Genomic DNA, 16,807 nt, shown 5'->3' on the forward strand with positions numbered 1-16,807 from the left:
GCTGTCTTTAAATCCATTAAAACCTCTCCATGCCCAATCCACTACCACTGAAATAATGGATAGCTGGGAGAGGCAGCAAACTGTCAGGTTATGTATGACCCTCCTTCCTCTCTCAGATTTCTTTGCGATGGAATTCCAATGCAAAGCAGAAATGTATTGCTACTCCTGTGAATGTCTGTGCTACCCACAGTATTTATTTCAAGGTGCTGTAGGTACAACAAGCACGAAAACCTCAGAATATGTTGTTACAATACCCAGAACAAAGCCTTACCTGAGTTTCTTCTTGGTTCGGAGATAGGTTTGGAAGAGGAATTGGACTGCCAGCTGTAAGCTCACCTTTGCCATGCATGGATAATAAGGATGCTTCACCTTAGTCTGAAAGAAACATCAAATTTACTTCAGAGCAGAAGTATGCCTGCAGCACATATGCTGTCTCTTAAAACACATCAGCATGTTTTGTTCAAGTAATTTACTTCATTTGGAAAAAATAAAACAAAGCATTTTTCTGTGCGAAAAACAGTCTCCAGTGCTGACTATGCTAGTTAACAAATATGCTAAAACAGGAACAAACTTGCTGTAAGGCCCACTAGATCTGTGGATTTAATTTAATAAATACTGGTTTGTTTATTACTCCATTTAGAAAAACTTAATTAGTAAACTGTATTTCCAAGGAAAGTCTATCAACTTTGAGGTGACTAACACCAACTTTTGGATCTTCCATATAGAGAGGAATTTCTGTCCCTCTAGAGCTCAGTTTACATCATCGAAAAAGGTGTGTTACTTCATAAATTTTACTACGGCACAATGATGTTTCTCCCACTACTAGAACAGGAGGCCGGAGTCAGCTTTGAGACAGATGTTATCAGCGTGAAAAATTATTGGAGACAATGAATTGCTCAACTGGAAAAGAAAAATCATATCAACCCTTCTCTTCCAGTTTTCCTGGTTGTGACCCAAGTAGCTTCTGTGGCCCTTTCTACCCAACATATTCTGAATACTCTAAGATTAAAATCTAGGTACTTACAGCATTCAGTGAAGCTAATGACAGAACAAAACTGAAGTAGTCACTGCTGTATACATCTCTGTTCTTCATAAATTTCAAGTTTTCATCTCTCACCATCTGTAAAAGGTGGCAAAAAGAATTTAAAATGTCAAAGTACATTTCTCTAACTAAAATTGCATCTTTTATGTAAATACATGTGGTGTCTAAAAACCAGTGTCAGACCTATTCTGTTCATGCTCTGACTCACTACTTCAGCAGAGGGGAAAAATACATATAGGAGACTTAGAAGATTTGTATAAAACCAGTGATTTTCTTCCAAAGATATTACAAAACACAAGACAACAAATGAGAGACTTAATCATTTGACCATTAAGGGAAAAGAAAAAAGGAAGAAGGTGCTGATAAGTTCTAATTTTTGCTTGCTTTTAATAAAAAAGCCAAGAGAACATCCTTCAAACCTGAAGGGCTTGCTTAGCAAATTTACATGTACAGAGCAAGAAACCATGGTATAATTAAAAGCTGCAGCCACAATAATGTACTTAAATGCCAAGCCCCTCTTTTTTCAAATGAGATTTTGCTGAAAGACTCTCAATAAATTTGAGCCAAGTTCTGTTTATTGTAATAATACAGCCCCAGATACACGAATGCCTAAAATGCCTATTAATGCCCTGATACAGCCCATGTAGAGGGCCATACGTAGCCTACACAGTTTATTCTGACTCTGTATGTGACGTAGGCTCTCTTGCACATGTGCAGATCAGCAGGATGGTGTGTGTTCAGAAGACCAAATGTACGTAAGATTGTATCCTCTCCTGTATGGACCAGAGCTGCAGGCCTGCAGACTGAGACCTTCCTCTTATAACAGCTAACCGATATCCAGGTTCTACCATTCTCTCACTGCTCTGCCAATGCCATCACACCTCCATTTTCAGCCCCGACTTCTAAAGTTGCCTTCAACATCCTTGTTTTCCCCTTTGAGAACATATTCAGTACTACATAAGCTAACAGACATGAACAGAATTGAAGCTGGTTTTGGTTTCTCTTCTCCCCTTTTTACATTCTTGTGAACTCAGGAACTAGAGGATGACTGTAATTTGCCATCTTCTCCCTTCTTCCTCAAGTGTACTTCAAATGAAGCATCTTCTCTGCTCTCATCTCTCCCTGCTTGCATGCTGACTGCTGCCATTATCTCATATTTGACTAACTTGCCTGCAGCTTCTTCAAAGCAAAGAATGATGGGTCAATTTTGTGAGAACAGACAGCAAAACTTACAATAATGTACCACTGAGCAGCTTGTTAATAACTTTATGTCAGAATCCAGAATTATCTTCTAGCTTTGCTTTCAAGAAGGGAATAACTTCAAGGCCACCTTCAAAGTTACTGTGTTTCTCTTACTATGTGCTTAAATTTCCTATGAGTAGAATTTAGTCTCCACTTTTGGAGTGCTCTACCTGATATATCCGCACAGGCATTTTCTCTACAAAAAGTCCCTTTTTTTCTCCTTTTCGAACCAGCTTGGTCAAGATGGAGAGGCGGTCACTGTTGGGCCTATGGGGTCGAGGTGATGACTGCGGTGAAATTTCTGGTGAAGATGGAGCAGATCTGAAATATATACAAGCTCAAGGTGAATAATGAAATCCTATGACAAATCTACAGTTCAAGTTTAAAATACAAGTACAGCCAGTATTATCTTAAGGCAAATTTAGATGACAGTTTAAGTACTTCGTAAGGCTGTCAGTCAGCTTGAACTTCTTACTGCAATAGTAACAGCAGTATGGAAGAGGAAATTATAAAAGCAATAAAAGACTATTCATTAAGCAGCTTGAAAAACAAAACAACAGAAGGGTCAGTATACTCCTTTGTCGAACAGGAATTATTAATTTCTTAGTTCTGGAGATAGGGCCTAGATATGAACATAAGAAACTTTACAGACACAAGAGGAACTTACAATGAGAGGTCCTCAGCTTCCTGACGCACAACACTCACTCGACTTTTCTTTGGTAAGACCGGAGAGTTCTGATCAGACACTCTCTGGTAAAACAGCATATAGGCATTCCAGTAGCGCCGACGCACATCAGGGTAAGGGTTAGCTGATGGGAGAGAAGGCATTTGATGAAGGCCTTTTGTGCTGGTTTTGGCTGGGATAGAGTTAATTTGCTTCATAGCAGCTAGTATGAGGCTATGTTTTGGATTTGTGCTGAAAACAGTGTTGATAATACAGGAGTGTTTTCGTTATTGCTGAGCAGTGCCTTCACAGAGTCAAGGCCTTTTCTGCTTCTCACCCCACCCCACCAGCAAGTAGCCTGGGGGTGCACAAGAAGCTGGGGGGGGACACAGCTGGGACAGCTGACCCCAACTGACCAAAGGGATATTCCACACCATATGACGTCATGCTCAGCAGATAAAGCTGGGGGAAGAAGGAAGGCGGGGATGTTTGGAGCGATGGCGTTTGTCTTCCCAAGTAACTGTTATGCGTGATGGAGCCCTGCTTTCCTGGAGATGGCTGAACACCTGCCTGCCGATGGGAAGTAGGGAATGAATTCCTTGTTTTGCTTTGCTTGCGTGCACGGCTTCTGCTTTACCTATTAAACTGTCTTTATTTCAACCCATGACTTTTCTCACCATGGGTGAGAAAATTTTTTCCGATTCTCTCCCCTGTCCCACCAAGGGGCAGGAGCGAGCGAGCAGCTGTGTGGTCGTTAGTTGCTGGCTGGGGTTAAACCACACCACCTTTGAAAGTTTAGTACCTTTTTCATTCCTATAGGGAAGTGAAACTGGGTGTGCAAGTAATATACATTGTGGCAGTATAAAGTTATTTGTTAAATTAAAACATCAGTCTATGTTAGTGAATAACAAAAACCTGAATTCTAAAATATTTTTGCAAAAAGCATATGTATTTTAAAAAGATAATTATCAGAATTATGAAACAAGTGAATATTGGTGAAAATGTATTTGGAATTAATTCTTTAGAACATTGAAAAGTTTAACTATATGATGCCACACCATGTTCTATCCACAGTCATTTTCAGTAGCCTAAAACAAGGCCTGTTTTGTGTGCTTGTTTTTTTTTTCTTAACTATTTTCAAAAGTAAAATGGCACCTTGTTAATCTCCTCTGCTACTAAGTCTACAAAGTGCTGAACAACAGTGAATATGGTTCAATTAATATTAGGCCATATACAAGCTGTTATGTCCTTCAGTAAAGAAGATGTTACGAAAAAACTGCTTCGTAAGGATTATTAGACCAAGTCACTCAAAGTAGATATAATGGACTGAGCTCTACCTCTACTGAGAACCAGTATGAAATATAAAGTTACTGTAAAACAATCTGTACTTCTGCTTACATTGATCATAGACTTTAGGCCTATACTCTCCACCAAAACATTCATATTCCAAAGTTTCATCAGTTAAATCAAATTCTTCAACAACGGTGTCATTAAATTTATACCACTTTCCTTTTCCACATCCCCTGTGATCAAAACAGAATAGAAACACAACAGAAACAAAGTTACTTGATTGTCTACTAAAAAACCAAACCACCCTGAATACCTTAGAAGTGACAACCCTGAAATCACATTTGTTTTGACAGTAAATAGAAAGCTTAGCTCAATCAATGTAGAAGTTTCATTTAAAAAAAAATAAGCTTGATTAAAAATATGAGAAGCACATCACCTGCAACTAAATGTCATAGGAAGCCCTCAAACTGCAATACAAAGTACATAAGAATTCCTGAGACTTATTATAAGTTGTCTCATGTTATTGTCTTAACACTCTCAGTGTTGGGTGTTAAGGGAAGAGTGCTTCCAATAGAGCTCTGAATGGCTCACTATATCTTCCCAAAACAAGTAGTCTTTAGACCGCTCTCAAACACCCCACACAAATCTTCTTGGCCATTACCTCCTGTCCTTTATAAAGGAGTAGTAGTGCCCTGCATGTGCCTGGCCACTGTGAACAATCACACCAACAAGCTCATAGTTTTCTGTAGGGGCAACTTTCTTCCTTGGGGAGCCTCCGCCTCCTTGATCTGCATTTCTACCATTGTCCCCCACTTCCGAGGATGAGTCCTGGCGAGCCATCCCTGACACAGTGTAAGGTTCCATGTTCAGCATCCAGGGAAACTGTTTGAAGAGATATTTCAGATTAACTGAGAGATTATATTGTGTACATGCTTAGTGTAATTTTATGAGAATTGTATTAATACTTCCCACACTGGGAACAGCAACTTTTTATCCTTATGACACAGAAGTTAAATAAAATGTCTTTACAGAGTTTTTTTGCTCTTGCTTTCTGAAAGGACCCCTAGAATGTTACAGACAAGGAAAGCTCTAAGAAAAAAATACTTGTAGCATGATCATGTTGTAAGTGTACCACGTACTCAAAATCCCTGTATCAAAATGTGGGGAAAAGAAGGAAGAATGAATAGGAAGAGTGAGAGTCCACGCCACTGTCCACTCCACAAAGCAGCGGGGGGGGGGAGGGCACCATACAGGAAATTTTTCTTACCCTTATTTGTTCATCGTATTTAATAGAACGTCCGCTCTCCCAGTCAAAACCAAATCTCATCAGGTGAATCACCAACAGGCTAGGTAAGACCTTAATGCATGTGCGCTTCACTGTAGTTCTCTTAAAAAGAAAAAAAGAGTATCACCTCTATCTATATACCTCAAGCATTCTGTACTATTCTTCTACAGATGCACAATTCCAGCCATCTTGAACCGATGTACAATACAGCCCCGGGAGGCAGGATGACCATAGGATGACTATAATACATACAGATAGGGTACTATTACAGGTATCACTGAGTTTGTGCAGTGGGCTGGTACGTTACAGAACATTTTACCATCCTGCCATCCCTCTAAATGTTCAGTCTACAATACGAGTTACAGGGAACGAAGACTGCTATCTGCATGGATTTATGGATTTAACCTTTTGATTATGTCTTCAGTGTAGAAAGAGTAAGCAGTACCTAAGCGTGGCTTCTATGACTATGTAATGCTTAAGAAAATATCAAGCTACAGCTGAATCTTCTTTCACATACATTAAGAACCAATACCTTTTCTTTGCATTTTTCACAGTAGTATGCATTGCTTCCTTCCAGAACTTCTCCTCTAACAAACTGATCCAATGATATTTCCAGACTTTGACATGAAGTCACACCGAGGTTGAGAGCCATGAAGGCTTCCTCGCGCTCATATCTAAATTCAAGAAGAAAAATAGTCAAGGCATTGACAGAGTAGAACCCATCCAACTTGCATTAACAAGACATATGCTTAGGGGAGAATATTGCATTTGCCCCATAGCTACCAACAGCTGTGATGCTCACAAAGGCATGTCTCTACCTTCTTGTGCTATTTTGACCTACATATTTTAATAGTTGTGGGAGCACATAACTTGGTAACTAATGCACTAAATTTAACATTACCTGTGAGGACAGTCCTTGCAGATCTTCTGATCAGAGAAGATTCCTTGAAAAGTATTCTTAAATATTTGGTCTCTTCCTATTTTCTGTTGGAGATGTAAAGTTAGGCATCAGTTGGATATATTGCAGAGTGAAAGACCAAGAAAGCAACAGGAATTTTAAACCTCTGAATACTATGTAGATTATAAAATAAGCCAAATGGCTCTCTGCCTTCTTTTCTGAAGAACAAAGGAGAAAGAGAAAAGGTACCAAGGAGATGGGTATAAACAAGGAAAGAAATCCCTGAGGTTTTTACCTTGAGGTACTCATCCATTTGATCTATAAGACTGGTGAAGAACTCATAAGCATCCTGTTGCTCTCTAACATAAAGTTCCTTATTCCACATCTTGAAAATCTATATAAAGTATAAATATATATAAAGAGGTGGTTGTTCCATATACATATCATTAAAGAAAGTGATTTTTTAAGACATTTGTTATTTTTACGTTTTGACTCTGAAGTAGAACTTACTTTATCTCTAGAAATTCTGCAATGAGAAAAGGCTGAATAAATTATTACTTGTTAAGTAAGAAACAAAAAGTTTTTGTTAAGTATTCTAAACAAAAAGATGTAATACCTTCCAAAAGTTCTCAGGTACATAATACTGTAGCTTGCTTTCCATCAAATGACCAAAAAGAGATTGAACTTGATAGAACACATTGTCATCTGGATTGTCTGTATCATCATCAATGGAAAGCAAGGCCTGGAAGGAAACAAATAACCTTATTAAATTGGTTCTTGGCAAAATTATTACTGTAAGTTGTCATGACGCACAGCACAACAACTTATAATTTATGTATTTATTGTGTGTATTTATGCACACACATGCACATATACAGTTTTAGTTTTATTTTTATTTAAACAATCATCTACAAATGGTGCTAAGATGAACTTGCAGTTCAGGTGACAGTAATTCCAAAAAGAGGACTTTACTGGATGTTGAACCAATTACCTCTGGAAGACCAGGCTGCATATATAGCTGCTGGAAGACGGCATTCATGTAACAAGTAGCACCACCATTCTTTAGTCCCACAAATCCTGAAATGGAGCGACTATCCACTGGTGGAAGATACTAGAATGACAAACACATTTTTTTGTCCCAGTCAGTTATAAAAAGCATGATACTCCAACAACACACTATAGCTTTTATAATTAGCTTTATATGAGCTGTTAAGAGAAATTTAATGGAAAACCACAAATATAAACTCTGAAAGATTGCAAGAGCGCTATATTTGGTCATTTAGATATTTAACACTTTGCACAAAACTGTTAAAAATGGCCTAAAATGTATCTAAATACAATTGGTGATATTTAGGAAATACTTCTTTCTTATCCAGATAATAACTGACAAAGACTCACTGGAGTATTTGCTTCTGAGGAAGATCAAATGGGTCTGCATTTACTCTTATCTGCTTTTTGTCATTTTAAATTGAAGACCATGGAAATTTCATGAATGGAGCAGTTAAGTACATCATACACAGTACTCCAAACCACGCTAATACAAATCTAAAAAGGTTTCTTGCTTACATCAAACTCCTTGGTAAGCGCAGGGTCACACTGGTGATGCATAGAAAGCAGCTCTTTTGTAATAAGCTGGAGATTGGAAGGTGAGCTATCAGCCAGCATTACTAACACTTCATAAGCAGCTAATCGGCTATCTGCTGTACTGCACCTGAAAAGAAAACCACATTTGAGATCTATTTTGTAGATAACTCAATTATTTCTAATTCCAGAAAGCCATATTACTCAGAACAAGTGACAATTAATGTTCAAAAGGAACACTTTTAAATGATAAAACACTCCTGAGAGACTGCAGAGTGCTGTTTTTTCTTTCTTAGGGAAGGGGAACAGGGAAGAATTGAATCAGAAGAGCAGCACCAGGAACACTCCTTTAAATAAGCCTCCCTTACTGACATGGAGACACCTGTTGTAAACATTCAGTAGCAAGGAAAAGCAGGTGCCCTATAAAGAAGACACAGAATTGGTTGTATGTCTGAGGACAAACAGACAGATATTCTCTATCACTGTAACATTGAAGGAGACATAATGACTTATTTACAGGGAGACAAGCTTTGAAAGAGCTAGACCAGATAACTTGCTACAAGAGATGACCTTAGACCCAAGCTGTGATAGACCAGTACAAAGCACTTCTACTTAGCTCTTTTCAATGGATCAAACACACTAGCCCTTTCTTCTAAAGGCCAAAGAAAAGGCTTTATTTACTTTAAGCAAACAAAAGAGCATGCCTGAGATGAACTCCAGTGGAGCAAAGCTGGAGCAAAACACTAAGGTGTAGCAAGTCCCATTCAGTTCAGGGGTTGCTAAATGCTCCACTGGAACCTTCTTTAGGGTTTGTGGGAAGGCAGTGTGGATATGCCTGATCCAACTCTAAAATCAACTATTCAGTGTACTGTAAGCAATCCAGCTGCAGCAGCACAAAACTCCACACAAGCTAATTTACCCACCCCTTCAGATATTGTATGGCAATAACAGAAGGCAGGTGTCACAGGAAAGAGAAAGCCCACTCTTTTTTTCCCCATTTGATCTATTCTGGGCTATTATCAACTCTCAGGTGCAAGGAGACTTGCTTGGCATTAGCTTTTTACAAAATGCAGTTCTTTTGAAGGGAAAAAGAAAATAGTGGAACTGTTGAGATTCTCATTTACAAGGGGCTTGGAAAGTTAATTTCCTGCTCGTGCTCCAATTTAGCCAACTTCCCAAGCGATGATGAGCTAAAGGACTACTCTTTGGACTCATGAAATCAGCACTCAGTTGTGCTTGCAGTTCATCATTGATCTAACAAACAAAGCACAGACTTTGGAAGTACAGAAAAGCAAAGGTTTTGGGTCACACAAAAGCTTACAAAAATGCTGTTTGGACACTTATGTAGAAAACGTAGAGAACTGGAGAAGTGCTCTAACATTGGTATTAAATCCTAGTATCTGTAGCCTCAGTGTGACATTTGCATTCATGAGATCTAGGACAAAACCCAACATAAACAAAAAACCCCAATTTTTACTTTGGATGAAAGTCTTGCTGACTGATTGCAGCACTGCCTGCTGGAGAATGGCTGTTCAGAATAATCCTGGATGCTCGGAAGAGGAAATCATCCAACAATGGCTTAATCAAAGATGAACCTATAACACAGTAATCCACATCTACTGTTAAGTACTTACATTATCACTGCAAATGTCAAAAGGTGTTCCATAATAGCAAAATCACTTAATAGCACCATATCAACAAAAACCATATCCAAATATTTTATCAAATGTCAAAGGTACAACAAAGGTACTGCCAAAATTACTCCTTATAGCTCTGTATCACTTCTACCGATGTATTATAATGTCTTCACACGTACTGTCTACTGATCAAGTCATCTGTTAGTGCTATGCAGAATTCACACTAGTCTAGTCATTTTAGACTAAAAAGGGATACCTACCAACCATTTCCTTCTCTGCCCCGCAAAGTGAAAGGAGAGTCTTGATGAGCCTCAAGTGTCCTGCTAACAGGATGTTATCAGCTTCACTGGTTTCACACTCAGCTGTGCGGTTGGGTTCAAAATTGTCTAGCCAGGTGATCTCATCTTCTAGCATGGCAGCTGGGCTTATCTTTAGCTGTTCCATTTCTGATGCTGCAAGAGAAAAAGAAAACCCAGAAAAATTAACAGCTCTATAAATGTAGAATACAAATACAAAGAATTTAAAACAATTTGGTAATGGTCTAGTTTCCCCCACAATGTGTACAAAGTATACCTTCCACAAAGGAACTCGTTTCACTTTCCAAAAGGAGCGAGCTGCCTTGCTGTTACTGAATGCCAAGAACAGTCCATGCCAGGCATTAACACAGGACAGCCAGCACACTGGCAGGTCACATCAAGTTCATGTGTAGTAACCCCTCCGTGAAGGCAATTCCACATCTTGTCTACAGAAGGAAGACATGCTTGGAAGGTGCAATTAGAATGACATGTGCACCTGTAGATACTTACATGTGAGGTCATCCAATAACTGACATCTCAGGTCAAAATATTCTGTACACTGGGACAAAAGTCTGAAACAGGTACAAACAGAAGAAAGGTTTAATTTAAAATCAGAAACTTTTTTCTATGCAGTTGCTTTTAAGGCCTGTGTGCTCTGTCCATCTAATCCAAAATAGCATAGCTATCTAGGTATGCTTCTGCATGCACACGCTACAGCTTTAAAACAAATTCCTTCCCAACAGCTACTTCTGAATGTTATGAATAACATTTAATCCTGCTTTCTTCCTTCACCTCATAACAATTTTAGTTAATTATCAGACAACGATAAAACAACAACATGTTTTAACTTCTCAGTTACTCCTCTATTCAGATTCCTCTAGAAATTGCAGTTTGAAGTTACTGTTAAATTCAACAACCTCTGGCCCGTCAGGGACAAGTTAACAGGACTGACACCTACAGTTTTTACAGGTGTAATGGGTAACATAAGCAACAAGAAATCAGGTGAAGTCATGGGTCAAGACATCACTGTAAAGGCCGGAGCCTTTAGGATTGGTTTCTGATCTGGATCTATGCAATACTATCAAATAAATTCAATGTTACTGTCATACATCCCATCACCTCTATGCCTCATGCAGGATTCCAGCTAGGTTCTGACTGCCATGACCACATCCTAGAAAAAGCAGGCCTATTTAGCAATTACCACCTCCTGAATGGGAAGTCAAGTAAGCTGAACTATAAGAGTTCACAGAGGAAGAGTTGTACTTTGAGAATTCAGCTTTATTTCCCTTCAATTTACATACTTCCAAAACTATCTGGGGCCTGACAGGGATGTCTACTTTCTACAGACTTGTGAAGTCCTAATCCCTTGTGCCTCAGAGCTTCCACAGCGCTACTCATTTAAAAATGTGATAGATTTGATTCCTCAATAAACACGCATCTGACTTACCTCTGGTTGATTCCTCTCATGATGCTGGTTGGTGACCAAAGAGGCAGCTGGGCACCAAGAACAACACTCAGGAGAAACTGGTTTGGCTTTTGTACATCTGGGTGAGCTGATGTGTCTGTCTGACTAAGGGTGTACAACTGGTCACAGGCAACACGACGAATCTGAAACAGTGTCATTGTCAAACACTAGCAGTTGCTCAAAGGTTGCAAAAACCACACTTCTGTTTTGTTAGAAATCTGACAGAAAAAAATAGACATTGAAAAGCTTGTGTAAACCAGACTATGAGCTCTGCACCCGCCAGCCAGGGTTTCTCTGTTTATAGGGATTTAGCAATCTACTTTCATCCCTGAGCTAAAAACTCTGATGCTTTATTAAACACAGATAATAAATTCAGATAAGGAGGAAAAGATGCAATGACTTCATGCAAAATATATGAGATGCAATGAAATGAAGCAGCGTGACTTGAAAATCTCTAGATTTTAGAATATCCAGAATAACTTAAATCAGAAAGAATAAATTTTAGGAGGGTTCTGACATTTGGAAGAATTTTTCAAGAGTTCAGAAGAGTCCATTAAATCTTACCCAAATCTTTTGAGATGAAAGTTACTTGGAACTTTCCCTAAAGTACTAGTTCTACAGAATTTGTCTCACCAAAATGAGAGTATTTTCTTTAGACTAGCCAGAGCACAGTCCTGTGCGCCTCATGGATTAAACAAGCCTAAAGAATGTAATACTTCAGCATTTTCTATCAACACATCACTAGATACTGGAATTACTAACAATTATACAAGGGTTATTCATTCAAATACAAGAAAATGTGGGAATATTTGTAATGAACAATTTATCTTCAGACCATAATAAATGATCAAAGTGTACACATTTCAGAAGTATAACATTTAAGAAATTTTCAGAGAAAGACCCTCACCTCAGCACTTGGTGATCCAAGCAGTATATCAATGATGAAATCAGCAACACAAGGCAAATTGTAAAAAGATCCTAGAACAGAAGAGTACCAGGCTATCTTTTTTAAAATAATAATTTAAAATAAGTCAGCTACAGTCTTGCATTAAAATACCACAGGACCTAGAGGATATCCCCCCGTCAACATGGCACCACGTTATAACAGCATTTTCCTTCGCCTTCCACCACCACCAATGTTTACACTTCCTGTACACAAAGGTTCAAGTACTAAACACTAGCTATGCAAACAGCAGCACTTACAGAATTACATACTTCAAAGCCAGTGCAAATATTTATATACTGGCAGTAACTCAGCTTTCCCAAAACATTTCATTAAGGCACAGCACTACATGCCTTGTTTCATGCCACCTGTTCTTCAGTCCTGGAAAAAAACCCCCTGTATTTTTTAATGAAATTTTGTGTTTTTAACTTGAGCTGTTTCAGCTTACAAAGCCAGAAGTTTCCCATGTTTTTTTTTTTTGTACTTGTCTGTCTCCAAAAGCCTTCCCCCACCTTACTTGTATTCCAAATAGTGAGTAATCCAATTCTATTTCATACCTAGTTGCTGACTGCGTAGCTGAAGGCAGGTTACTAAGAGAGACAAAGCTTCTCCAGCAATCAGAGCATCTTTGGTGGATACGGACTGCTGTCTCACACAGATACCAGCGTGCAGCGCAGTTGGCTCTCCTTCGCTTCCTGAACTGCAATTACTTCCTGCATTAAGAAATGAACAAGTGCTGTAATCCATTACATTTTTCAGATGTTTCCAGCTTCTGGTCAGTTCTCTGCAATTTAAAAAACTTCTCCAAATGCCATGTCTCCAAATGCCACATGAATGTAAAGCATTTTGCTCAGATTTGTGTAATTCAATCATATACCATCCTGAGTTGGAAGGGACCCAAGAGGATCATCAAGTCCAACTCCAATGAATTCAGCTTCAAGCTTCGAAAGTGTTCAATTAAGAATAAACCAAACACTTTCTTTAGATTGGTTTAGAGACATAGTTAACCTACCTGAGCTGCTAAGTCTGTTTCGAATCCCAGCAGGAAATAAAGTGTTGCTCTCTTTTATTGGCTGACTACTTCCCACGAGGTCCAGTCGTCCTGCAGCAGCAGCCCAAGAGAGTCGCATGAAGCAAGCCACTGTGGAAGTGAAATCATTCACCTCCATAGTCTGAAGGAACAAGAAACAGCAGTTACTTCTGCAATATTCAAGAGCCTTTGTTAATGACAGGGATAAGAAGAATGTATCTTCTGGATCATGTCAAATTGACATTTGGATTTGTTTTCCTCTCTCTTCTCTAAGCAGGCTCAAGGATACAAGAGCCTTTTTGTTCCCAAGGAAAGATCAGTATTGCTCCCTTAATAGGAAGTAGTTTGTTTTTAAATTCTCCACTAAGGTAGATACCCTTTTCCCCTATCTGGAGTTAGGCATGCTGATTTCAATCATATCAATCCATTTGGGAAGCACTGCCCAAGAACCTAACATAGCATACTTATTACGTTAACTATGAAGTTTCTTTCAACTGGACTCAACTTTCAAATGGGTTGAGTTCTTGTCAGATTAGATTGTTTTAGTAAATAGCCAGCCTCAGGTTAATTACACTGACATGCCTGTTAAAGGGGAAAAATAGCATTTTCTTAAAGTATTGAAAATAAAAATTTCCTTCTTCCCCAGGGTACCATCAAGCAAATTCAATTTTTAATGAGCTATTTGAAACAAAAATCTTGCCCAAAATTTCTAATTCAAAGAAACGTGGACTACAAGCCACAAGTTCAAGCAGGAACCTTCTCCTTTTTATTCACAGAAAATTAACAAGAATAAGATCTTAGAGTTAAGCGTGACTGAAAATAAATCACAAGTAACATTTCTGTGTAGATCTATTTCTGGTAAGCACTTTTGGGGTACTGCTTCCCTTTGTACTGCCAAAATAATTTCTGAGACTATGTTAAAATTCAGATCAAGATCGAGAAGAGAGACCGATGGTCAGGATTTTCAGAGGCTTTTAAATGGAGCCTGGGCAAGAACCTGTATAAAAGGTAGACTTTTGATTAAAAATCCAGGAGTTACACAGCTGTCACTGGAGACGACACCACTACATCACCATAAATCAAACACTTCCTTACTTGTATGGCAACTCTTGCTGCTGGTATGATTTCTTCTACCCTAATGGAGGATCTATCAGACACAGAGAGCTGTCGGTAGGATGACTTCTCAGGTGTTCCACAAATGGACATCTGCCTACTTGCTTGTCGGCTGACATTACGGAACGGGCGTGAGGACAATGCTTCTACCCCATCTTTAATGAAATCCTCATCCAGTAAGGTAGGCATTGTCTGGCCAACAAGCAAGAACCTACATTCACAGAGCAAAAACGTCAGGCTTGTTTTTGAATGTTCACAGCAAGTGAATGAAACAGAACTCAAAGTACCAATTAATCTTACATATTACAAGCCACACTCTAAAAGCCAAGAAAGCAGCACTTTCTCTAATGAAAAGCAATTACATACCTTGCAAGTTGCAGGCAGATGGAATAGACTCCCTGTCTTGTTTCATAGTCTACTTCTGATGGGATGGAATCTCTCTGCATCACATTCACCACCAAACTTAAGAACAAATCAATAAGACAGACTCTGTTTGAAAATGTTTTACATTAGGAGAGAGCTGCAATTAATTTATCTCTATCCTTCCCTCCTCCTATTCAGTCAGCTGAGTGCCAGTTAAAACTGTCAAACTGGCATCTTTGGAGACTAACATCCCCATTTTCTCCTCCTACATCTACAGATGGAAGCTTTCTGTTCCTGCTGGAAAATGCTTCAGGATCTATGGGGCAGGGGGGAGTGGATAGAATTACCAAGAGCAACATATACTTGATAAGTCTGACACAAGCACAAGCAGTATTGCCAGGTCTCCAAACCACTCACACTGTGCCTCAACTCTTATCGGAAGGGTCTGAATTTTGGAGACTGTAAAATTCAGTTTTGTTCTCACTGCACGAGCTATGCTTTGACTGCTTAAAATGTCCACTGGTATCTATGCAGGACATAGTGTAATGTACACACTTGCAAATTTGAACTGAAACACTTAAATGCTAACTATCCAAATAACTACCTTAATAAAAGCTACACTTCACAAGCTTATCTGTGCCTAATTTTATTTTGGGGTTTAACAACATGTACTCTGTTACATTGCTATGGTAGCTACAGTAGCTTTTCAGATACTGGATAATGAAAAAACAGCTTTGGGTGGATATTTTTTCTCTGAAAAAGAAGCTGACAGGTTTACTAGCGTGCTACAGTGTGGAAATCAGAAACCATGCAGAACTGCTAACTAAACGAAGCGTTATAAATTGAGTTAAGATTTTGAAATCTAACCTCAAACCTCCTGCTCTGAGGAAGTTTTCACAGAAAGACTTGGCACAGTTTCTTGCCATTTCATCATCTGCAGTTGGCATCAGCTTGGAGCTCAGTACCTAAAATAAATGAATAAATAAGCATGCATACACTCCCCCGCCCTTAGTATTCTTTATCTGCTGAAGGTTAAAAGTGTAACAGGAAAAAAAATCCACTACAAATGAAGCAATTAACAATACACTTATGAAAAGCTGTAGTCAGTAAAGAGAAATCACATTAAAAATATTCAGGAGAGCTATGGCTATTACAGACATTTATTTTGTATCAAAGGGCATTTTTTTCTCACTGCAGTTTACTTGTTAAGGGAAAGGATAAAGTACATCCTCTAGCACATGAAATGATGTCTTCAGGCTCAGTTGGTGCTCCTTAAGAGCCTGAATCCTTCTCCTTTCTAGATTTTCAGTTGACAGTATCCCATACAACACCCTACAGATGGCTTACTTATTGATTCGTGCCTTCTGAAACATAACTGTATTGCTATTATTGTGGGGTTTTTTTTGTAAAAGATGGTCCAGGTAATTCTGGACCTTACGAACATCATCACTGTATCATCCCTCCTGTTTTAAGTCTGCGCTAAACTTCACAGGATGCAATTATGCTCAGAAATACGGCCATAAGGAAGTCTGCGGTCTCTGTAGGTCAGATCTCATGTACATTTATAACCAATTTCACTTCATTTTACGTAAGAAAAAACTAAACAACACCCAAACAAACAAAAAAAACCCAGCCCCTCTCAAAACCCCAGAAAACCCCCAGAAGTTATTTACTTTCTTGAAAAGTCTCTTTGGCACGTACAGCCAACAACGCTGCATGTGGGAAAACAAAATACATCTTTTCCAGGTTCACAGGTCAGAAGAATGGTTTACAGAGTTCCAGGCATGAAATCTTATCACAACACTGCATGATATAACCCTGAACATCTGCAACATTTAATTTTCATATCTTTCATGTACTCTGCAAATTTCCTGTGCACATTTTTTCAGAAAGCAGTTCAGACTGGTTCCCATATTTTCAACAGATCACCAGTTGAGGGGATAAAAAAGCACATCATC

At 38.8% G+C, this 16,807-nt stretch overlaps 1 protein-coding gene across 1 annotated transcript in view; it reads right to left on the minus strand.

Moving 5' to 3' along the window:
* USP24 (ubiquitin specific peptidase 24) overlaps nucleotides 1–16,807 on the minus strand; it is a 64,839-nt gene that overhangs the window by 13,531 nt on the left and 34,501 nt on the right. The window contains exons 31-53 of the mRNA XM_009287401.2: nucleotides 15,717–15,814; nucleotides 14,853–14,948; nucleotides 14,469–14,697; nucleotides 13,356–13,515; nucleotides 12,901–13,056; nucleotides 12,308–12,378; nucleotides 11,383–11,543; nucleotides 10,446–10,507; nucleotides 9,900–10,091; nucleotides 9,480–9,597; nucleotides 7,988–8,132; nucleotides 7,413–7,532; nucleotides 7,038–7,163; nucleotides 6,717–6,815; nucleotides 6,425–6,507; nucleotides 6,056–6,197; nucleotides 5,506–5,625; nucleotides 4,900–5,120; nucleotides 4,347–4,471; nucleotides 2,952–3,093; nucleotides 2,455–2,605; nucleotides 1,025–1,120; nucleotides 272–375 (exon numbers count right to left, since the gene is read on the minus strand). Of these exons, the coding sequence (XP_009285676.2) occupies nucleotides 272–375; nucleotides 1,025–1,120; nucleotides 2,455–2,605; nucleotides 2,952–3,093; nucleotides 4,347–4,471; nucleotides 4,900–5,120; nucleotides 5,506–5,625; nucleotides 6,056–6,197; nucleotides 6,425–6,507; nucleotides 6,717–6,815; nucleotides 7,038–7,163; nucleotides 7,413–7,532; nucleotides 7,988–8,132; nucleotides 9,480–9,597; nucleotides 9,900–10,091; nucleotides 10,446–10,507; nucleotides 11,383–11,543; nucleotides 12,308–12,378; nucleotides 12,901–13,056; nucleotides 13,356–13,515; nucleotides 14,469–14,697; nucleotides 14,853–14,948; nucleotides 15,717–15,814 (3,017 nt within the window). The remainder of the gene's footprint in view (nucleotides 1–271; nucleotides 376–1,024; nucleotides 1,121–2,454; nucleotides 2,606–2,951; nucleotides 3,094–4,346; nucleotides 4,472–4,899; nucleotides 5,121–5,505; nucleotides 5,626–6,055; nucleotides 6,198–6,424; nucleotides 6,508–6,716; nucleotides 6,816–7,037; nucleotides 7,164–7,412; nucleotides 7,533–7,987; nucleotides 8,133–9,479; nucleotides 9,598–9,899; nucleotides 10,092–10,445; nucleotides 10,508–11,382; nucleotides 11,544–12,307; nucleotides 12,379–12,900; nucleotides 13,057–13,355; nucleotides 13,516–14,468; nucleotides 14,698–14,852; nucleotides 14,949–15,716; nucleotides 15,815–16,807) is intronic.

The sequence above is a fragment of the Aptenodytes forsteri genome, unplaced genomic scaffold (assembly GCF_000699145.1).
Source record: "Aptenodytes forsteri isolate BGI_AS27 unplaced genomic scaffold, ASM69914v1 Scaffold119, whole genome shotgun sequence".
NCBI classification, from domain to species: domain Eukaryota; kingdom Metazoa; phylum Chordata; class Aves; order Sphenisciformes; family Spheniscidae; genus Aptenodytes; species Aptenodytes forsteri.